General features: G+C 31.6%; 1 protein-coding gene across 1 annotated transcript in view; it reads left to right on the forward strand.

The window, feature by feature from the left end:
- Positions 1 to 24179, forward strand: part of LOC123655336 (disks large homolog 2-like) — a 62635-nt gene extending 38456 nt beyond the window's left edge. The window contains exons 3-10 of the mRNA XM_045591148.1: positions 11687 to 11769; positions 13911 to 14108; positions 20652 to 20732; positions 20846 to 21046; positions 21342 to 21483; positions 22182 to 22251; positions 22806 to 23049; positions 24009 to 24179. Of these exons, the coding sequence (XP_045447104.1) occupies positions 11687 to 11769; positions 13911 to 14108; positions 20652 to 20732; positions 20846 to 21046; positions 21342 to 21483; positions 22182 to 22251; positions 22806 to 23049; positions 24009 to 24179 (1190 nt within the window). The remainder of the gene's footprint in view (positions 1 to 11686; positions 11770 to 13910; positions 14109 to 20651; positions 20733 to 20845; positions 21047 to 21341; positions 21484 to 22181; positions 22252 to 22805; positions 23050 to 24008) is intronic.
- The last annotated feature ends 283 nt before the right edge of the window (positions 24180 to 24462 follow it).

A 24462-nucleotide genomic window follows, 5' to 3' on the forward strand; every position in this document is an offset into this window, starting at 1 on the left:
GAAAGCTGATGTTTATCATGTGGTCACATGTAAATCTTATTGAGATCTGATAATTACTTTTTGAGTAATCTTTGATAACGCGTAGTTACTTGACTATTTTTTCATCGATCTACGTTGTATTACTCGTCGATGTTAATTGAAGTCGGTTTTTTTTTCGTTTGCGAGCAAACACAATTATTTTTTGGTAAATCTTGTTTTTAGAAAATTTTATATTTAAATACGAATTACATACTGATGAATAATATTTATTTTTCGATCATACCGACATAATAAAAAAATTTAAACTTGTTATTTAAATAAAAAATCACGAGTGCAATTAGAAAAAAAAAATGAATTAATAAAATCGATGTGGAGATACGTGGATTTGAACCGGGATCTCCTCGTTTCGTGACTGATATTGTAGCAGTTTTTCATTGTTGAAAACACGGGTAAAACGACATTTTATTAAAATGAATCCTAGCTAGATCGATTTATCACCCTCTAAACCCCCTGCATACTAAATTTCATGAAAATTGTTGGAGCCATTTCCGAGAGTCTTGTATATATATTTAAAGATATTAGATATACGCGCTAAGCTTTAGCCTGTAATATCCCACTGCTAGGCATAGGCCTTTTTCTCCATGTAGTAGAAGGATAAGAGCTTAATACATCACGCTGCCCTAATGCGGGTTGACGGATATATTCCCTACTACGTACGATCGTTATCAGGTGTACACACATAGGATAACAATGGAGACCGACAGCTTAACGTGTTCTCCGAGGCACGGTGGGGAGACCCACAAGGACTGAACAAACACCCAGACCACGGCAAACATCTGTATGGCCAATACACATGTTTGTCATGTGCGGCGATCAAACCCACAAAAACTATCGCAACAACCACAAACAAGTGCTGTGACCGTTGCTCTAACGCGTTGCCATTAGATACACAGCCATAAATAATGCACATCAACCTTTGTGGAAGAGACAGTCCGCTAATTTCAATTATGTAGAGCGTTGTCTCTGATACACATTACTTATAGGTATGTAACCTATCGGATTGTTATTATTTCTTATGACAGATCTAATAGTGTAAGATCCCAGGCACACCAGACCTTTTTTTTTTGAAGGACAAAATATACACAATAAGTAAGTAGTAGGTACTAGATAGATACAATAAACATGTTATATTAAGCTGCTATATGTACGAATAATGGTATTAAATAAATATTCTATATTATTTATTATATTAATAAAATATTGCATATTTATTCATAATGTCAGAAACCTTCTATCGGTAGTATTTACTGCCAGACAGACAGAAATAGAATATATTTGAAAATTCGTACAAGATATTTTAGCAACTCTTTAAATCCATATTGATCCGCGTCGCTTATGTTTGCTGAAGCTCGCACGGATTGCTATCAAGCGGTAATTTAAATAAAAAAGTTGCGTCCTTATTAAGAAGATCCTGATTAAGATTATCTAAAATAAATATATATGTGTGTTATTATTATTACATTGTTATTATTTTTATTTATACAAAGGGCTGGGATCTGTGATCTTGGACTATAACGCGCTACGAAATCGAAATTTGTGATTGTCTCTTATCAAAGCTCGATGTACATTATATATCAGATTTTATTTCTAAAGGCAATAATATCATTAAGTCAATTAATATAAATCATAACTAATAGTCTATAATAAACAGCTGTAATTAGATTTATTTTTTTATTAAATAATCATTGATTTGCCTTAAATGTTATAGTATTTTAAATTAATAATGCCTTATATATATAATATGCCTTCAATATTAATAAAACAAAAGAATAAAAATAATTTATTAAATATAGAAATAAACACTAAAACATTTATATACAACATCAGAAAAAAAATGTACAAAAGACGATGCTATCGCTAAAAGAGCGATCTCTTCCAGACAACCTTTGAGTAAACGAAATGAGATTGAAAAAGGCGATGTAGAATTGTTGATAAAGTTTAATAGTCGATTCAACTAGCTTCTGCACACGACTTTGGTTGAGTGGACTTTATAAAAAAATTAAAAATTAATTTCATTATGACGAAACCAGCAAAATAATATAAATATATTAAAAAAATAATTATTATCTCGTTTTTACTTAATAAATAAATAGTCTCAAAATGATCATCATGTAGCATATGAGCATATTGCGGATAAACTAAGATTGTAAAAGGAAACAATCTTTGTCTTTTCTTTGCACAGTGTTTCGGATTTAATAGCAAGTTGGTAACATAATCTGGAAAGGCGTTGTTTGACATTTACTTGAGACAAATATTGTCTAAACATTTCCTTTGAAAATTTCAATGGAATGGTATAATTTATGGATTTTTAATTTTAACTTTCTATTATTATTATTATAATAAGATAATAATAAGATTTATTTATTTTCTCACTACAATATTGCTAATAGGACATTAGATAGGTACATAATAACATGAGCACTAATATTGTGGGAGACTGGTGCTTAAGCTAGGCTCGAGACCTGTGTTTCAGGACACCAGGTCTCCACCCCTTAATAAAGTACATTTCCATTATTATCATACGGGAATTAACGATTTTGTTGTAAACAATATAATATGAGATAGTAACTTTATGTAAGTATTTATATCTAAGGTTAGTATATTTTATGTTATTCATGGTACGATATGGATTAGGTGGTGTATGTGTGTGTGTGTGTGTGTGTGTGTGTGTGTGTGTGTGTGTGTGTATGTGTATGTGTGGGCGTAGGTGCGTATATGTTAGAAGTACTCTAAGTTAGGGCAGAAAGAATCGCTTCCGTGTTATCCTAGTTCCACTTCTGGAACCAGTCAGTTAATTTTCGTTTACACCTTTTTTTAGTGAGATTGAATATAGGTAGATATCTATTGATTTTGTTGTATAAGAAGCCACCCAAGCTGCAAAAGAATCTCTTTGAGAACCTTGTGGAAAAATTTGCTACACTGTACAGGATTGTACCGCCTTTTGGCATCTGACACTGACGGGTGGTATTTAAGAAGTATTGTCTTAGTAGGGTGTCAAGTATAAATAATTGGCGCACGGTTAAGACCTGGCACTCTTTGTTTAACAATACAGTGGGGTAACGATACGGCAGTTATATTAACTTAGTAATGAAAATAGAACGCCTAAGAACTACTACTACTATTACTTTATGTATATACATATATTTTTTCTGTAACATGCTGTTCAACATCACATTTTTTACTTCTTTATTATTATTTTTTCATAGTCCATTAAAGCATGAAGTAAATTTGTGTGTAAAGCCATTGTAATTTTCGGAACCTTGCAACCTATTTATTATATTATGCCTTTGTGATACTTGTGACGTTCAACGTTCAGGTAATATTTTATATCTTACTCTGGTAGACTGTGGTAGGCTGAAGTGATGATGGACAATTTACGATTTTAAGAAGTAATAAATTACTACAAACAAACAGATTTACCAGCGAACTAGATTTTCACATAATAATCACAACGGTCATGTAGTCCTGTAACTGATAATCCCACGACGGAAAATCAGTAAAAGGATTCCGTTAACAATCTTTGGATATGAAATTTATAACAATAACAAATGATTCAACTTGTAACATCCCACAACTGGGCATATACTTCCTTTTTCTTCACATGTAATACTAGGGTCGAAGCTTAACCACATTGCCCTATGGTTGGTGGATATGTTCCTACTACTAAATACTAGTATATAACTATCGCTTCAGCCTGTAATACCCCACTGTTGGCCATGGGCCTCTTTTCCCATGTAGGAGAAGGATCAGAGCTTAATCCACCACGTTTTTCCAATGCGATCACGATCAGACTGTATTACAGTATGGCCAATACAATGTGCGGGTATCAAACCCGCAAACGCTAGCCCAACAGCCACAAACCAGTGCTGGGACCATTGCGCCAACGCATCGTCAAAACTAAAAAAAAAAAAACTATGGAGATAGTAAAATATATAAGGAGAGCAAAGATAGTTAATTTATTACCCTATTTAAGTTTAATAAAGTAACTAAAATTGGTTGCGAATAATAAAATAGGTACATTAAAGTGTTTTCACCCTTTAAAGAAAAGGAAAAGATCTTAACAAGTTGTAAAAAGTGATCCTATCATTCTTAAAGTTGGTAACTTTTGCTTCTTTAACGAAAATCAATCTCAAAAGGGTTAAAAAGATTCTGCGGGTTATCAAAGTACAATGTCGTAAAATAAATGAATGCGGAACTTTGGTCGAAAACTAGTTGAAAAAATTACATAGGAAAAAAGGGAATATTTTTATTGCGATTACAAATAATCAATATAGTGATATTTTTTCTTATGCACACTATATATAAATTGATCAAGTAACAATTTTGCAGCGGTTCGGAGATTAAAAAATTGTAAGAATAATCTATATAGGCGAAAGGCGTACAAATGACATACTAAACACAAAATACCTCATAATATCCTTAAAATTATTAATCTTTTTCAACATTTTATACATCTATAAATTTTTTCATTAGTCACCTAGTCAGCATTAAGGTAATCGATCAACTTAATGTAATAACGAAATAATTATGAAGCATTTCTAAAAACTTAAAATAAAACCGTTTTTGTCCATCCTAGGTGGGTAAAATGGCACACGTGGTGTGGACAAAATAACATATTATCAAGTTTGCATTGATATTCGGTCAATCACATGCAGAGTTTGCACGTAAAATATTTTGCCTTTTGAGGAATATCTGCATATGATCAATGCATTTTAACAAAACTTCTTTTAGCTTAGACCTTGAGTAGGAGTCATTGTAATGTAATGCACGGACAATCTTCATCATTAACAACAGTTTGGTTGTAAACTTGTAAACAAGAGAAATTACTTTAACTGTCAGAATCCAAATTTTTGAAATATTTCTGATATTATTTTTTATCAAAGATATAGGAGCAGATTTTGCTTTAGCTCTTTATATTTGGTATTATAGTTAACAACAAAGTTGTTGGTTTTTTAAGTAGTTTCTTTTCAAAGACATTTTATCCCAACCCTGTCTCATATTGTTTTTTTAAGAATAGCTGCGGGTTTTTGTTTAATTATCTGAAATACGCAAAACATGATGGGGTCAAGCAACATACTGTGCTATTGTGTCCGAACAAGCAGTGTACCATTTAGTCCACTGTATAACTTACAGTAAAAGAAAACAATCAATAATATAGAAATCATTTAATAGTTAAACGTATCAACCAAGTTTTTTAATAATGTTATAATAAACATACATACATATATACATACATACATACGTACATACATATAATAACGCCTCTTTCCCGTAGGGGTAGGAAGAGACCATTTCTTTCCACTACCACTACGTACGATCCTTACATACTTGTTTTACTTCGTCCACTTTCATTATTCCCTTCATATATGCTCTTCTGTTTAGGGTACTCTTGGCCTGGCCTTTTTTCAATACGTCCCTTATTTAATCTCGAATCGTCCGCCTAGATCTACCTCTTCCAACCCTTCCATTCACACTCGCCTTATACACTTTTTTCGTCAATCATTCTTCACTCATTCTCTCGACATGACCAAACCATCTGAGCATACTTTACTCAATTTTTGTCACTACATCTTCTTTCAGACTACAAAGTTTCCTTATCTCTCTATTTATTATGCTCTCACTCAGTTTGACTCCTATCATACTTCTGAACGCTCTCATCTCAACTGCATTTGTTCTGTTTGTATATTTCTTCTGCCACACCCAATTTCCACTTCCGTACATGAGTGTCGGAACTAAAACCCCCTCATGAATAGCCAAACGAGCCTTGTTAGACATCTTCCGACTGCTCATAAAGGAGTGCAAAGCTCCATTCACCCTGTTTTCTGCATTCACTATTCTTTCAATATCACTCTCACACTTTCCATCTTTTGTAAACTTTGAACCCAGATACACAGACTCATTCACCTGTTCAATTTGTTCATCTCCAATCAAGATATTGCAGTCTGTCAGTCACTACATCATCTCTTTCAAATACCATCATTATAACATTATAAAATATAATAATGTTATAATAAACCAACGCTAATAAAAAGATATGAAGAAAAAAAAATACTGTAACAAACGTCTCTTCCCCTCCCACTACACTTTGTTAAAATAATAATTTTTGCAAATAAACGATACGACATTTATAAAGTCGAGAGTGCAAAGATCAAACAACCAAGTTTCTGCATCAGACGGCCGAACGGATGCGACTGGCGTCGACACAGGTTTTGATCGGTCACTAGACGGACCTCTACAGGTCCTTATTAGGATTAATATTTCTGTAGTTTTACAGAAAAAACAATGTGTCATTTTCCCAGCCAATGACATTTTGTACCCTTTTCCCCTATATAGATAAAAATGAATCGTCAAAATGTCTGTAGGCGCGTAATTTCCAAATGACTGCATCAAATTAGATTTTTTTGTGATTATTATTGTTAGGACAAGATTTTATCATTAAATTTACGAAATAAATAATGTAACAAAGTTCACCAAGTCAGCTAGAAAAAATAAGAATAACCTTTAATGAAGAATAACCTAGCATGCATGGTATGCATGTAGTAACAAAGTACATGCTACATGCGTACCATCAATTAATAAATAATTTTAAAAAAATATTACTTAAAAATATTTTAACAATAATTTATGATCTGCAGTTACCGTTTCACAAGAATTTTAAAACAATCAAAATTAATTAAACTTTTCGATAGATGTACATATGAATAAACCTGTTAACATATTTGCGGTCGAAAAAGGTTGTTGACGCATTACAGCCGGTATTAATAACATTTTAAAGAACATTTCTATTTGGGTTGGGTGGTTGCTCTTTTAAAAGGAATTTCACTCTAAAACTTCTTTTAGAATTACCGTTACATTAATCAGTGACTGGTTCATTTTATGAAGCCTATTTTAACAGAAAATAACGTATTGCTATAGCTTTTGATAGAACTGGGCGTGTTTTAACTTAAAAGGTTTTATCTATTTATTTATTTTTATATTTTAGTTTAAATCAAATAGAAAACGTATTTTGGCTCTTTTATATTGCAGAAATACGTTTTAAATATTCTGTCCTTTTAATGAAAATTCACACTAATGATAGTTTGTCATAAGCCAACTAATATCATGTTGAAAAATTTCTTTGGTTAAAATTTTGTATTTTAACGCGACAAAGGGAACTGTACTGAATTTTAGGGTAAACAATAATGATATACTCGTATTATTAGTTTTACGCAAATCAATTTAGTAATACTAGTCAGACAGACAGATACACCAAAATGAAAATGTTAATCAAATCAAAAATAATTTTATTCGAATAGGCTTCAAGAGCACCATCAATTCTTCATTTCACAAATTAAAATTTTAATTATCGTTAAAAGCGAAGCTACCGCCGGTTCGGAATGTAGATCCAGCAGAGAAGAATCGGCGAGCGAAAAAAATAGCTGTGTTTTTATATAAAATTTGTAATATGTTGCAAGTAATAATTACAGTGTCACTTAATCCACAAATCTTTAGTCTTATGTACATGTTTCCTCTATTAAATAAATTCTGAATTAGAATAAGAGTGTTCTGTGACGCATTTAGCTACTTCTAAAGATTTGGCTTCAATCATGACTACAAAGATACTGCAAAAAAAGTATTCCATGTACAAAATCGAATCTCGCAGTATTAGTATCAGTAGACTACAAATACTCACAAGGAGATTTTCATTTTAAAATAACAACAATTTCTCAATAAAATGCTTACAACTTAATATTGAAGATTGGTATTTACGCATACATGTTTTTTTAGTTCAATTAGTTTTATAGTAATTTGACATTTCATTACCATATTTGTCATCAGAATTCAAAAACGACTCCTAACCCGTAATTGAATTTAAAAAAAAAATGTTAATTTCATGATGCGTGTATCTTTATTTTTTTTAAATTATTATTACCCCATACAAACATGTAACAAAAGTACAATTTACACATTCGTAAAAAAACCAATTAGGGTTACATACAAAACAACATAATTATGAAGGTAGTATTAAAAGAAATCCGACTCAGTAAATACAATAAAAAATATACATATACAAACATGTTAAATATACAAAAACAATATTGATACAGGCTGTTACAGCCTTTTCAAGAAATGCATCTTAAGTTTGTATTTTATATTTGTTGGAGTTATATTATTTGTTAATTCTAGATCAAGATCGTTGACTAAAACCGAAATCAGATAGGCGCTGGTACGTTTGCCGTATATATATTTGATTTTAGGTATATTTAATTTTTTGTTTGTGACTTGAAGTGTGGTAATTTTGTGTTCCTTTAACTATTGAATATTCAAATTGAAGAATTGTTCTTTAAGTAAATTGTAATTTACAAGGTCGTGAACGGGAAGTGTTTTACAGATTTTGAATAATAGACTATCATTATTATCGCAGTCCATTTTAATTTTAGACGGTACAATGTTTTTAATTATTCTTATTTGCAATCGATGAATACTATTTAGGTAAGTGCGATAAGTACGTCCATAACTACTGAGTCCGTAGGACAAGACAGAGGTTATAAAGGCATTATAAATAAGCAAGCGTGTATGGAAAGAAATAGGTTATTTTATTATTATGATGTTGGCCAAAAATGCTCTTAATTATTCACATATACGATTAATATGTGGTTGTCAGTTTAAGTTGCGATCTACAATATTACAATATATTATAAGACCAAGATATGTGTGGTTGTCTACGACCTCAATGGGTATTGATAACTATCAAGACTTTAGGTCTTCTTGAAAATCTAGAAAATATAAAGACCAAAACAAGGCGACCTAGAGTACCTATTTCAAATGCGTCGTAATTATTACGAAGAATACAATGAGGAATCATTTAAAACTAGATTCCGTTTGTCAAAAAAAAAAGGCCTCTCGTCGCTTGAAAAATTGTTTGTTCTCTTTTTAAAAGCTGCCATTTTTCAAGTAAACCGTAATTTAAAAATTAAACACTCACAACAGAACAAAATAATAATCAACACAGAGAATGTTAGCACGTGCAAAGAAATAATAAAAAAATATATTTGACAATGACAGCGCCGTTACGTTATTACCCATCCAAATTGGACACTACATGCTAACGTAACAGTTTCCAATGCGTTCTCGAACTTCTCAAGTTACAAGCGTTTTATTTTATGCTACTAACTATAGATGGCACCAAAACTCGTGTCGACTAAATAAAACTATGTGACTTCCCTAATGAGTAGACTTATAGCATTCATTCATTAGTGGTTCATTCACTCTGAGCATATGGTGATTGCCTGATTTAGTAACCACGGTTAAAATATTCGTGGTGAACAGTGAATACTTTACCGGGTGCATAACCGATGTTTAGGAGTTCATCGTCTGATTACTCAAACATTGGTTAAATGATAGTCGGTGAACTCCGCCCTTAGTACAGATTTCCCATAGTAATTCTATACTTAGTTATCGTTTAAATAATCATTAAACGTCTCTGAGTGCGGCCGTTAGTGTTTTTGTTTAATGGAAAGAGTCAGCAGTTTTCTATAATCATTTTTAGTAGAATGTCATTGACCTTTCAATTGTCAAAGATCTTCAATAGCACTAGACTATTAAAATGATAAATTTGACATACAAGCGTTATTGAAGATCCTGACCGACCGATCTAATGGTATATTTTAGGTACAAATGATTTATATACATGTAATACAATTGCTTAACTAACATTGGTTTATGCTAAAAACTCTAATAACAAAAGCATATATTTGGTAGAGAATTAATTAAAGAACAAAAATGTTTGAAATCAGTAGCGCTGGTTTACGTGCAGAACATATGAACTTTTGACTATGTAATCTTGTACCTTTGGTTATACCAAAGGCATTACATAGTCAAAAGAGAAATTAATTACAAGGCACTATTTAAAACGAAATAGTTATATATTTATAAGCATGTTCTTTTATTAATTAATGTGTTGCATTTAATACTATTTTTTTAATTTTTACCGCTGTAACCGCTGCGCCAACGCGGCGTCCTATAATTATGATACCTATATGATAGAAAATATTTAAATTTTATATAATAATTTAATAACTCTAGTAAAAATAAGTTTAAAAAATGTTTTCACAATATTAACTGCTTGGAACTAAACTCAGCTACAAAGCTTTTATTAGGATCCATCTTTAAACTCCCTAAAATTAGTCCAAATTTGAAGTTCTAAAATTACTTATCACAAGATTCGACTCAAGTATCTACTCGACTCTATCAGCCTGATAAGCTCAATTAACTTTGTTTACTTTATAATTTTCTTTTCAGGCGCATACCATTTCCAAATTTTAAAACGGAAGTTTCACATTAGAGAAAGAATGAGTTTATTATTTCTAGAAGATAAGTTCTTTTATACACATATAGATACAGAATGTATAAAAATATCTAGAAATGCTAATTTTTTTTTGTTCTTTGTAGTGTGAGACGTAATTCAGTGACGTCTGTACATAGTCAAAGAAAATTATTGTGCTATCTTAATTTACATAAATATAAGAGTATTGGATTTAGGGATTGCAATCCCTCAATTTATCGTGCGCTATCCTGCGGCATATATAGTTATATATGAATATAGTAATGTTGTATGTAAAAAAAATTTAATTGAACAATCATAATTTTTTAACCTAACAAAATAATATTTAAATCGTAATCAAGTACAAATCAGCGTTTTCAGGCCAATTGGGTAAATTACCTGTCAATGGTAAATGCGATTACGACTAGAAGATATGGTCAACTCAAAATGTATCTAGAATATGGCTAATATTTAATATTTTCCTTTGGTATAAAAAGTATTTCGCGTGATCTGATGAGTAGTTTTTGAGCTATCCCTACTAATGCGTCTTTAACTGACTATTTTTTCGACTACCTATGTTGTAATATGTTTTAGTCTCTGGACTTTGACGCTTATATTATTATAAGTTATATTTTAAAAACGTCGCTATCATATCCCTAATATTAGTCACCAACTACTGTGACTCTTATCTTTATTTTGTTTTATTGACCAAAAGATTTAGCACAAATTTTCAAACTTGTGAAATCTGCAAATCCGCGTTTTTATGAAGTGCAGGATCCTGTAAGTCAATAAGTCGTGCGGAATCCCGCATCCTCGCGGGATCCCGCATTGCGGGATTGCAATACCTAATCGGATTACTGGACTAGTACCTTGATTCTTTAAGAAACACGGTTTCCTTGTATTAAAAAAATGCTAAATCAAAGTCAGAGTTAACCGTGGCGTATTTACCTACTTGTAAATCTACTATAAAAACCCTTGTTTTCCTTCAAAATATCTGGGTTTAGTTGAAATTCAACTTTTGTTTATTATTCCATTTTTTGTCGCCACACATTTCACCTTAATAAAGTAATGTTGGGAAAGTAAATTAATTCAAAATACGTCTTTATACCAATTTATCCAGTAGGTATCCAATTTATACATATATAAGTAACTGCGTAGAGAAAGTAATTGCGTAAATTCATATAAAAACATGCTAAAATTACTATAACAAACGACAAAAAACCTAAATTTTGTTTACACAAATCAATGTGGATGTTTCCTCTTCATTTAAATGAACGTTTACAGGGCGGCTCACGTTGAAAACACGACTTTTCCATTTTGTGTCATTTTCGCTTTTGTTTGCAGCGAACGTTTGTAACAACGAAGGCGGCCGTGAACAATCGACACTCAGTTCGGAAGCTGTCGAAAAGGTCGCAGGAAGCTTTCAGGTATTTTTAGCGTCTCTCTCTTTTACTCGGTTGACCCTCAAGTTTTAAAAATAAATCCAAAAGTCCAAAGATTTATAAAATATTAACTGTGTTAGAGTAACTGTTTTTTTTTTTAATAATGTTTTCAACGTAATGTAAAGCTGCATGAATAATTTAAATCGAGCAATACAGAAATCAATTATAAATTTACCAGCGGGTTTTTGAAAGAAAGATAATCAGCATAGTAAGTAGTAGTTAATCAGCATAGTAATGTTGTCAACGGCTTAACAATTTCGTTATTTCATTTATTATTTGCCTAGTACTATCGACACTTTTTTAACCTACTTCAAAAAAGGAAGAGGTTACTCAATTCGACCGCGTATATATATATATGTTCGGGAGATATGTATGTACGGGGATAACTCCATCGTTTATGGACCGATTTCGATAATTCTTTTTTGTTGAAAAGGAGATATCTCTAGTTTGGTACCATGATAAGGAAACCAGGATTTGATGATGGGATCCCAGAGAAATCGAGGGAAACTCAAAATTCCGCATAACTTTTTACTGGGTGTACCGATTTTAATAATTTTTAATTTAATCAAAAGCCAGTGTTTATCATGTGGTCACATTTAAATTACATCGAGATCTGATTACAACTTTTGGAGTTATCATTGATTAAAACCCTAATGCTCTATTCAGGAATCGTTTGATTTTGTTCTTAAAAAAAAAACGAAACGTTGATAAGTTATTTACTGTATTAACTTTAGATATGATTAAGTTTTATTTTGGTATATAATCAAGAAGATCGATCAATATAAATTGCGAATTATAAATTAAATATTTTTATTTAATTTATTCTTAACAGTATATATAATTTAAATATTAACACAATACTCATACCAATTGTGCTGTTCCTTGTATTGTTGCGACTGTAAAATATTTTTTTTTATTTATTTAAAAATTTACATCTACGGTCTCAAAATGTCCATGCCTTTTGTTAACATGCATGTATTACTATAATACCACAGGCGATTTTTCATTACAACTACAAATCGACAGTCCTGTGACTGCTTAGTAAAACTAAGACATGGTCCAACGCTGACGGTTTTTTATTTCCTTACAATTAGTATTTGATGGAAAAGTATACACATCATTCATTTATTCGTAACTTCTGGACATTTAATGTATCTTTAGTCGGTTATCCTTTAATAAATAAAAAAATAAACAAGAAAAATAAAGATTGAGGCTACATATCACTCATCTGTGATAGTCTAAAAAGTCATTAGCTTAACATCACCTGAAGGGTAGATGCAAGTGTATAACGTTATTGTAGACGATTTTCACATACTTAAGTAATTCTTGTCTTCGTGTACTTTTTTAAACAATTAAAGTTGTAGACTGACTACAGAAAAAAGCAAAGTAAGAAGTCCCTGCAGGTATAATTATCTTAACACAGTAAAATTATATCGTGAGCTAGATGAAATTATTTTACATGTATATTTTTTATAAGAACTAATTTTTGTGGGTTTTTATCGTCTACTCAACTTATACATACAGAAGCTTCTACGTTTTTTTTTCCTTCATATTTTCATTGATGGGACATAGACATGGATTAGGGAAATTAGTTATTAACTCTAGCTACAGTTTTGTTTGAACGCTATTGAACTATTTGAATTAAATGTAGAGCGTAAACTTAAACAGTTTTATAAGTATAATAGCTACTTTAAAAATGCTGAGAAACGCGGCGTCTCGACCTATTCCACTGAAGCGGTCCTATTACTTTAAAGCGCTTACAAAAGCTTCTTCATTTCTGTTACAAAACCTATTCTCAAGGTTCACATACATTGTTGATAAACAAGCTTCATTCGTAGTATTTAAATGATTTTATGAAGTAATAAATTAAACATAATTTATTTTGTGACCACCCATTTCTCAACAGTGGGATATTACAGGCTTTAGCGTTCGAAAACAAAATTTTGTTTTGATCAAGATCTTTTCTTAAATATCAAACAAAAGCGCATCCCCACAAAATTCATACTAACCCAACCTTTATTATGCTGACATTTGTTATGTGAATCTTAATGATGATTTCCAAAATAAAACAAAATTTAGTGTGCTAGTACCTAAACTATAAAATTAATTACTTCAATTTTTTTCAGTATTTAATGCATCATAGCACGACGAATCCGGATGACGTCTGGGAAACGACAGATGTAACACTAGAGAGGGGTGTTAGTGGTCTAGGATTGAGTATAGCGGGTAGTGAAAGCGGTGGTGACGTCAGCATCACTCGAATAGCACCGAATGGCGCAGCTAAAAACGACGGCCGTCTGCAAACCGGGGACGTCTTACTGCAGGTACATATTTAAACCAAGGTTTTGAATAATTTATCTTTGCATAAAATATATACTAGAATTTATATTTATTCGAATTATTTAGGTCACAAGTGTTATTGACATTCCATACTAGTAAAGTACACCTACATTTTATGTTCAGACTTACTATTAATTATCTCGTGTAATATTATTTAAATAAATCATTCCTGTTTAAAATATTCGAAGAATAACTAATCTGGTATTACTAAATTGTTTAGTAAACAAGTTATAGTTTTAAACGTTTTCACTGAACCATAAATTGCATATGTTCTTTTTTTTTTTGTAAAGATTAACACATTTCAAGTCGATGTTGCGAAAAGATAGTAATCTATACATATAATAAAATAGTAGGGAAGTCAAAACTGTACATTGAATATTTTTTTAAAAGAATACTTGGGGTGTGATCTACAATAAAAGGTTATAGATTTTTTTTTCTGTTTGTCTGTATGTATATCCGGGATAAACTCAAAAAGTACTGCATAGATTTACTTCTTTGGCACGAATATTATTAAGAAGTCGGGTCAACATATAGGCTACATATTATCACGCTATCACCTACGGGGAACGAGCAATGAACCTTTATTTCTTCAACGCATTCTGTAACAACGTGTAATCTAACGACGCATATTTGAATGTTGTTGTTATTATGTTAATAATAACCATGCTATAAGCTAGCTTCACACTATAAATATCTCGCAATATTAGTAACTTAGGCCGATAAACATAATTAAATGAATATAAGTAGTATCAAGACAATTTTAAAGCAGCACCATGTGTTATTTTTTTAGCCATATATATTCATTATTTTCTCCATCTGCTTCAGTCACAACTTATAACTTAACTCAGCAGAATCACCATAAAGTCATTTATTCAAAGCGGGCTGAAAATAAGCACTTTTTGAAGGTCAATTTTACAAAAGACAGTCTACCTCTGTTACGGCACTTTCTGTAGATATGAAATGTAAAGAAGAAACAGGTAAATGAATTTTATTTTAAAAGGTATAATCGTAGGTATTTTTGGTGCTGTATAGCGTTGACGCAGACGACGTCCATAACGTCCGTAACCATTCTTGCAGTCAAAATACCGCTGCGAAAGGATTGTACGTCAAATTTTAAATCTTTCTCTATTTTGGAAAGTATTTTGTAAACCATTTATTTTTAACAAATTTACAACAAGCTATAAACAAAATTTGAAAGTTCCCCCCATCTTTCCCCTGTATAGAATTTTTTTATTCAAGGTCAAAGGTAAAAAAATGAGTTTTTCGCGATTTTCAGCAAAAAAGTAAATTTTATCATAAAAATACTTCGGACAAAAATTGTAGATCATAAAATTATCTATAAAAATGCATATATACTTTTATTCATACGAGCCACCGTTTCTATAACGATTCAAAAATTAGTAAAAGTTGTAATCTTATACTATTAAGAGGCTCCCCCTTCTCAATGACCTTGAGCATTTAGACTTTGCCACACCCCACCCACCCGCACTTCACCTGATCAGTATTACGTAAAGGTTATTAAACTCGGCCATCTACCGGCTCTAGCTTGTACTACTTAGGACATGCGATTGATCCGTTTCCTAGACCTAGAGCTTGCGTACAAGTTGTGATCATCCATAATTATTATTTAATTTTCTTCTTGTCGTGTCGATCATTTAGGCTATAAAATTATATTAATTACTAGTTGTTACTTGTTGTTCAGTTCGCAGTTATAAAATAAATAAATTTCTAAAATAAAAGTAGCCTAAGTTACTCCTTACTATATCAGCTATCTGCCAGTGAAAATTCCGTCAGAATCAGTCTAGCCGTTTCAGAGATTAGGCGGAACAAACAGACATACAGACAGACAAAAATTGTCAAAATGCTATTTTTGTGTATGTATCGTGTATACATCCATATGAATTTAGTAAAAAGCGGTTATTTTAATATTAAAAGCAGCCGCTCCAATTTTATTTGTATAGATATACTAAATTTATATTTTATTCTATTATCAGCTCGGTGAAGATCGACTTTAGGTTCGGATCTTAGACTACAAGCTAAGCAGCTTTACATTTACACAGCTCAAAATTAATAATTTAAATTATTTTTTTATTTGAAGTAAATACAATTGCGAAATTCAACAGTAAGTCTGTCTACCTGTTACATTTTGATGCCTATCTTGGATTAAAAAAAGTAAATAGATTTGCGCGTAAGCAAGAGCAGCGTGCGATGACGAGCGACACAAGTTCCCCGTACAAAGGCCTCTGGCCGTCTGCCGCGGGCCGCCTGTCGCCCGGCAAATAACCAAAAATTATATTTTTACGATTTTCTAATAAAATACTGCACTTAATAAAAAACCCTTCTGTAGAAATATTAAGTACAGGATTCTTAATTAATAAAAAAAATATTCACTATTGTAAGTAGTAAAATTAGAAAGCCTATACGATTTTTGTACGCGAAAGGAGGTCCAGGTAAACAATTATTTCTCTTTATTTAGAGAATTTTATACAATTATCTTACAGTCACATTAATAAACTGAATCCGAGTTACAACATATATTTATTTGATATTTTTAACGTAACTTTAACGTATACTTTATAGCACATGAAAACGGCCGAATTTGTCTGGGATCCCCTTAAACGAGCAATTCTTGTATATACAGGGTGTCCCAAAAAGTAGTGATAAGCGGAATTCCAGAGATAGGGCACCCCTTGGGGTATCCGAATCAACCCTATGTATGCTCACCGATTTTGCATAGTTTTCGAGTTATGAATTTTTTTATATGTTTTTGAGAATTTTCCACCTGAACAACTTTAAAAATTTCTAAAAAAAAAGATTGAAGACTTTTTAGAATTTTTGTTTTTGTATCTAAATAGTCATGAGCTGTAGCTTCCCGCTTAAAAGATTCAGCTTCTTAAATTTGATGGAAATTGTGAAAATCTAAGTATAAAGTGAAAATTTTACGTTTTGAGAACTATGACTTCAATTTTCAACTTAGAATTAAAAATCTAAACAGGCAATTTTATGGTTTCTAATTAGGCTTAAAAACTTTTCCAAAGTCTCAGCTTTCATAATCATAAATAAAAAGTTGTACTTAATGGGGCTACTTTTGCTAAAATTTGCCTTCAAAGACATCAAGGTGGAAAATTCTTAAAATTACTAATTTGAATAAAAAAAATTTTTTTGCTCAATTTATTATTCCTTTAAGGTTAAATAGTTTCGTCGGCGCTCTAGCTGGGTCATACGTATACGATTCGTGCGGAGGAAAATGATAAATCCGTAGACTGAGTGATATGGTTCCAAAACGATGGTGCTCCATGCCACTTTGCAAGAATAGTCAGACAACATTTAACAGAAAGATTTAGAGACAGATGGATCGGCCGTGGAGGGCCCATTGCATGGCCGCCGCGGTCCCCAGACTTGAATCCAATCGATTTCTTTGTCTGGGAATATTATAAAGAAATATTTTACGCTAAAAACATTAGCAACGTAGCGGAGTTAAGACGAAAATTGAGACAGGCACAAGAAACAATTCAAAACAACAGAATAGCATTCGTAAGACTCAAAGAAAACTTTTTAAGACGATGTATCTAAAATAAATCTTTCTGTTAAATGTTTTCTGACTATTCTTGCAAAATGGCATGGAGCACCATCGTTTTGGAACCATATCACTCAGTCTACGGATTTATCATTTTCCTCCGCACGAATCCTATACGTATGACCCAGCTAGAGCGCCGACAAAACTATTTAACCTTAAAGGAATAATAAATTGAGCAAAAAAATTTTTTTTATTCAAATTAGTAATTTTAAGAATTTTCCACCTTGATGTCTTTGAAGGCAAATTTTAGCAAAAGTAGCCCCATTAAGTACAACTTTTTATTTATGATTATGAAAGCTGAGACTTTGGAAAAGTTTTTAAGTCTAATTAGAAACCATAAAATTGCCTGTTTAGATTTTTAATTCTAAGTTGAAAATTGAAGTCATAGTTCTCAAAACGTAAAATTTTCACTTTATACTTAGATTTTCACAATTTCCATCAAATTTAAGAAGCTGAATCTTTTAAGCGGGAAGCTACAGCTCATGACTATTTAGATACAAAAACAAAAATTCTAAAAAGTCTTCAATCTTTTTTTTTAGAAATTTTTAAAGTTGTTCAGGTGGAAAATTCTCAAAAACATATAAAAAAATTCATAACTCGAAAACTATGCAAAATCGGTGAACATACATAGGGGTGATTCGGATACCCCAAGGGGTGCCCTATCTCTGGAATTCCGCTTATCACTACTTTTTGGGACACCCTGTATAAATATACAGAATCTGAATTTCGGAAACTGCTCCAACGATTTTTATGAAATTTAGTATGCAGGGAATTTCGGGGGAGATAAATAAATCTAGCTAGGATTCATTTTTAAAAAATGTCATTTATCCCAGTTTTTAGACAATGAAAAAATGGCTACAATATCGTTAGGATACACAGGTAAATTTCGCAGTTGTTAATAAAGTTGTAATAGGTGGGAAATCGGTCGGTCGCGATCGACCGAAAAGACCATGGCTCAAATCCTCAAATCCGATTCCGATCCATATCCGATTATTATTTTTTCTTTTTTTTTTTTTCTAATTGCACTCGTTATTTTTTTTTTTTTTTTTTTTTGTTTAAATAGCCAGTTCTTATTTTTTATAACTATTCATATTTTATCTTTATTATTTTTAATTTTTTTTTTTGATTTTTTATATTAGTTTATATTTTTTAATACTTTCGGTAAAAAATAATATATATAAAATATGTAATTTGAATTTAAATATGATTTTCAATAAACACGATTTACTAAAAATACCGAGCTTAGCTCGGTCACCCAGGCACTTGTCATAATATGCACAGCCATCTTTTTTCGGGTATATTATCAAGTTGTTGTAAATGTATGTAACTTCGAATGTCTAAATTGACCGGACTATTAGTCTTGTGCGGCTATCATGAAATAAGTTTACCAACTATTTGTTTTGCAAATGATATTCAATTATTTATATATTATTAATATGCTGTTATTGAATGGTAGTTATAAACTTTGGAAGCTGAGGAGTTTGCTTGTTGCATTTGAATACAAAACTTTCTAGAATTACCGGTCCGGTTTTAAAAGTTTATTTTTAAAAATATATTGATACGCCTTTAATTTTTTAAGCAACAACTTAAAAAAGCGGAACAGCAAACATAAATTCGGGTCAAATTTGCACGGCCAATACAGTTAAATTGTGGTTTTAACTTGGGACACAATACACTAGCGATTAAGATAAAACCAAGATGACGTGTCAGCCAAAAGTTTCAATTTGAATGATTTCTTGACTGCCTACAAAGATATGTATTGCGTACCTTCATACATAAAAATAATAATGCCATGTACGATTTGTCAAGTATTTAAGATACGAAAACCTAAAAATATACAGACTGAAACATTTCCGTTAAAAATCCATTCGCTCATTTCGTTTATGAATATTATAATTCGTAATTAAAACTTCAAAATTGAAGGAGCAAAGAAACGTAGCCAGAGAATTAATATAACTTCATTATGAAATAATTATTGAACGAATTAATAGTTTAACTGAGGTAGGGCATAGCAAGAAATTTCCTGCTCAAAATATGGATCAGATGACTGGGAATGACCTCGACTTACAGAAGATCACAGCTAAATAACACTGTTTAAGCACGTAAGTTTGTGTTAAGCACTGTCTTGTTCCTGTTGGTGAGTAAGGTGACCAGAGCTCCTGGGGGGAAGTGGCAGTGGGGTCAGGAACGCGCTTGCGATGCTTCTGGTGTTGCAGACGTACGCTTGTTTGCTAATCTATTTATATAAACAAAAGGTTAGGCTTCAGTTTTCTTCTTCTTAGGCATTGAAGTAATTAGTTACATTATCTTCGTCTAATTTACTTTTTTTATTATTTAATACATAAATCAGTAAACTCCTCAATATCTACCTGAGCAAAGCAAATCCTTTCTTCTGTTATTCTAGCGTGAAAGATAAATTAGTCAGTCACATTACAGGCGCAAGAGAGATGGAGCCCAACGTTTACAGTTGTTTTTAAATACATCGTTCTGTGAATATACTCATATATTCAAGGATTAAAAGCTTTAGCAAAATGTCTTACGTGATATTTATTTTTTAAGTCCCATTTTTCACTAAATATAAAAATGCGAAAAAATAACCAAGTTTATAAAAAATAATGATGAGGTAAATATTTAATAAAGTATTGTTTGATGTTTTTTTAAGTTTGATGTTATATTAAGTTTTGTTTATTGTTAGACCCTTATTACCTAGATTACTACCGTTACCGTGATGTACTTCACTCGCGAGATGCTCGACTCATTCTATTATTAGATTCTGACTTACATAATGCACAACTATCATTGAAAGTGTAATGTTTAACATTTACTAAATATCTTATTAACAAACAACAATTTTTTTCGTTAATATATAAGATAAATATTTTGTAATAGAAGTGAATATTACTAAGACAAAACTATTAGCTTATCGAACGCCTAAAATTTAATTGTTTAGGTGAACGACATCTCCGTAGAAGGTGCTCCACATTCTGTTGCAGTAGATGCTTTACAAAAGGCTGGAAATGTTGTTAGATTGGTAAGTTTGTCAGAAATCAACCTTACAAAAAAAAATTGAAGGATAGTCAAGCTACCTTATTGAAAATATAATCGCGTTTTATATTTATTTAAATATTGTAATATATTTAACAGAAAGTTCGAAGAGCGCGTAGAGCCATGGTTGTTACACTTTGTCGTGGAATACGAGGGCTAGGATTAGGAATCGCTGGTGGAGCAGACGATGCGGCAGGAGGTGAAGGGATTTTTATATCTCACATTGCCGTTGGAGGTGCCGCTCACCATGACGGTCGCTTGAAACTAGGAGATAAAATTTTAGCTGTCCGAGATGAAAACGTAAGTAAAGGGAAGAATGTTATTTGAAGTATGATAATTATATTGTTATGTTAGACAATAATTTGCCAGAATATCGTACTTAAGCAAGTGATTATTTAGGAATGTTTGCTAATATTCGCGCAAATCGTTGTAGCCAATCAAGTGCACTCATAAGGAAATATTAGGAGCTCACGCAGGTTTTTAGGTCACACGCTTGTTTCAGTATTGTTTGGGTAGTAATTAACGAAGTAAAGTATTTATAGCTATAATATGTTATATTTGATTAAATTAAAAAAATGCTTTTTGTTTGCAACAGGGAACTGAAACATCATTGATAGGAGTAACCCACGCTAAAGCAGTGTCAGCGCTGCGTAGTACAAGAGATCATGTCACATTAGTGGTTTTGCCAGCAGCAGGCTCTATTCCTCCCGTTGCAAGAACTGCTCCTCTTTATTCTAGTAAGCAACTATAATTTTATTATTAAAAAAGTTAATATGTAAGCTTAAAAACGATTTTTATTATTACCTCGTTGGCGCAATAGTGAAAGAAATATATTAATATAATTGAATTGAAAAATGTGTTTTGTCAATTAGTTTTTAAAATCAATTTACCTTTTATATTTAAAGAATTTTATTTCAAATTATGTTATTTTATTATCGTAGTGAAACTTCGTTATCGGCGTTGGAAAAAAAATACCGTCACATTTTTCTGTTACGCGTCACATTTTTCCGTCACGCGCCATCTTTTTTTTTGTCCCTAGCACGGTTGATTCGAAGAGTACTTTCGCCAGCGAGGTAGGGATAGCATGTCGTTTAAGCAGGCTGACTCCCACCACTAGACTTGACCGTTTTTCTATTGCACCCTTATTTATTTCTAACACTCTATAGTAACGTGATAAATATCAAAATGCTGTAATAATCTTAGTAGTAATAAGATAAAATGAAATAATTGTATTATTTGTATTTATTTGTATGATAATAAAAGCCTTTTGTTAAACTTTATCTAATTTAACTTTAATAACCAATTTCTGTAAAGTTGCATATAGTGGATCATTTTTCGAAAAATAAGGTCTTAAAGAAGTTTCACTTCTTACGTGTGTACACTAGTACACGCACACATATTTTTTTTCGTCGTTTTTATCGAAATACTTTTGCAGCGAGAACTCAGGCTACATCCTGCTCGACTCTACATGATCTGTCTGAAGAGGAGCTCAATAAAATACCAAGGTATTTTGAAATTCAATTCAAGTCTCGTAAGAACCGAATGCATATTGGCACCTTTTCAAATTTCGTTGATTTTATCGAGCATTACTAAAATTTTATTTGCTACAAAAAGTAATAAAAAAGAAAAAAAAACCAATAGATTGGCTATTTACTTAAATAAAAATATGTTTCTATTCTTAGTATATTTTTTTTGAGTATCGAAATTTTTCATCAATAATTTCATGTGCTAGTTGTCAAGGAGATAAATATTCGTTTTTTTTATACACTTCGAAAACCTTAGAAAATAACACAATACTAATAATTTTTAAGCTTTTGTAATGCCATCGGTCCTGGTTAATACTCGTATAATCGACACGTTACAGATATTAGTCTAAATATACAAAATAATGCGCTAACTAACAACGGATTAAGAGATAATCCTCTATATATTTATGTATATACAACAATAAAAAACAGCTACAAAGTGGGCTGTTAAACAGAAGACCATGATGTTGTTACAGATTTATTTTTTATTTTTTTACTATACGATGTAACATCCATTATTTATCACGAAACAGGTGTGTGCGAATGGTACGTCTTGTGCGTACGGGTTCCCGATTAGGAATGGACATAGTAGGAGGTTTGGGTGGCGAAACTGATGGCAGCATTGGAGAGGAAGATGACACATGCGGTGTCTTTGTGTCTGGTATTTCAACAGAAGGGGCAGCATATGGATTACTACATAGGGGAGATAGAATACTGAGTGTTGATGGACGTGATCTAACTCGTGCAACACACGAACAAGCGGCAGCTGCTTTAAAGGTATTTACGCCTAAATTGAAAATTATTTACACCAATACAAATAGCTTCCGGTTTGCACCGTTTGTGGGTTCGATTTCTGTCCCGAGTTTGCGTGAAATAAACATTTAAATACGCATTATTTATATGTACATTTATTACATTTTTTTTTTAATCAGTATCAGCTAGCTGTCACCTAAAACATCATCTTCAAATTACTATCCTAAGTGCCCACACTTCACGTCAGCCTACTCTATGAGTTGACTAGGATTTAAGTATCAATTTACTGAATTTGAATCAATATAAAATTTACGTTTTAGCTCCCAATGGGCACATGAAAAGTTATTTCAGCTGAAGTATTTGGTAGCTTTAAAAATGAAATATATTTGTTAACAATTTGTTGGCACAAAATAAAAACCAAACTCTATTTTTATTGTGGTTAGTTATCTTGATAACAATGCCTTTTGATTTGACGAAATAAATTTAACCAGAAGTATAATAAAATAAATTTAGAGAAACAAATATTTGAATATAAAAGAAATTTAAATATTTTGTTACAGAAACGACTTTTGACGAAACTGAACAGTATAAATACAAAGCACCAAAATTTTATTGGTAATTAATATATACGAAAACAAAAATGTCATACAAATATTTTTAAAATTGTATGTTTTGTTTGTACATAACATATTATGACATTTTAACCGACTCTAAATAATTGTGTTAGTAGCAAACGGTAATAACTTTAATTCACGTCTACAATTATACAACGAAGATAGTCCAAGATATAATCATTTAAAAACGCATTATTAGGAAAACCTCAAAAAGTACTCATCATAACTCGTCAGCAAGTAGTAATAGTCCCAATTAAATTCGATCGATATTTAATAAGTAGTTTACTCATTATTCATTTTAATTATTGTTCGCGAATTAACACAATTGTTTGTAATTTATATAATATAGAGTGTATTTTTGTCTAACAGTACTCCGGCAATGCAGTTACTGTTGCCGCCCAATACCAACCGGAGCATTATGAGAGATTGCGCGCTCGTATACGGGCTATTAACGCAGTGGCCATGTCTCCACACGCACACTCGCACATTGCCACACACATCCCAGTTCATCCCGATGTCCATGCAATTTATCCAAGGTAATACAATCATTTAATATACAGTTTTAAAACTCTTTTACTTGTACAATTCAAGTTACTAAAAAGTTGAAAAGTAGCGTTGTAAGTTTTATACATTAGAATTAATTAGAGAGAACGTAAAAGTATGAACTCTTAAGTTCCGTTGTTTTATTTGATGAATTCAAACTGAATCCAATTGAAATCGAACGGAATAAAACATTTGCAATTGATTTAATAGAAAGGAAAACATTTTTGGATAGCATGAATTCAATAGGAGAAAATAAAGATCGTTTTCCACGGACACCCGA

Source organism: Melitaea cinxia, chromosome 7, assembly GCF_905220565.1.
Source record: "Melitaea cinxia chromosome 7, ilMelCinx1.1, whole genome shotgun sequence".
NCBI lineage: Eukaryota > Metazoa > Arthropoda > Insecta > Lepidoptera > Nymphalidae > Melitaea > Melitaea cinxia.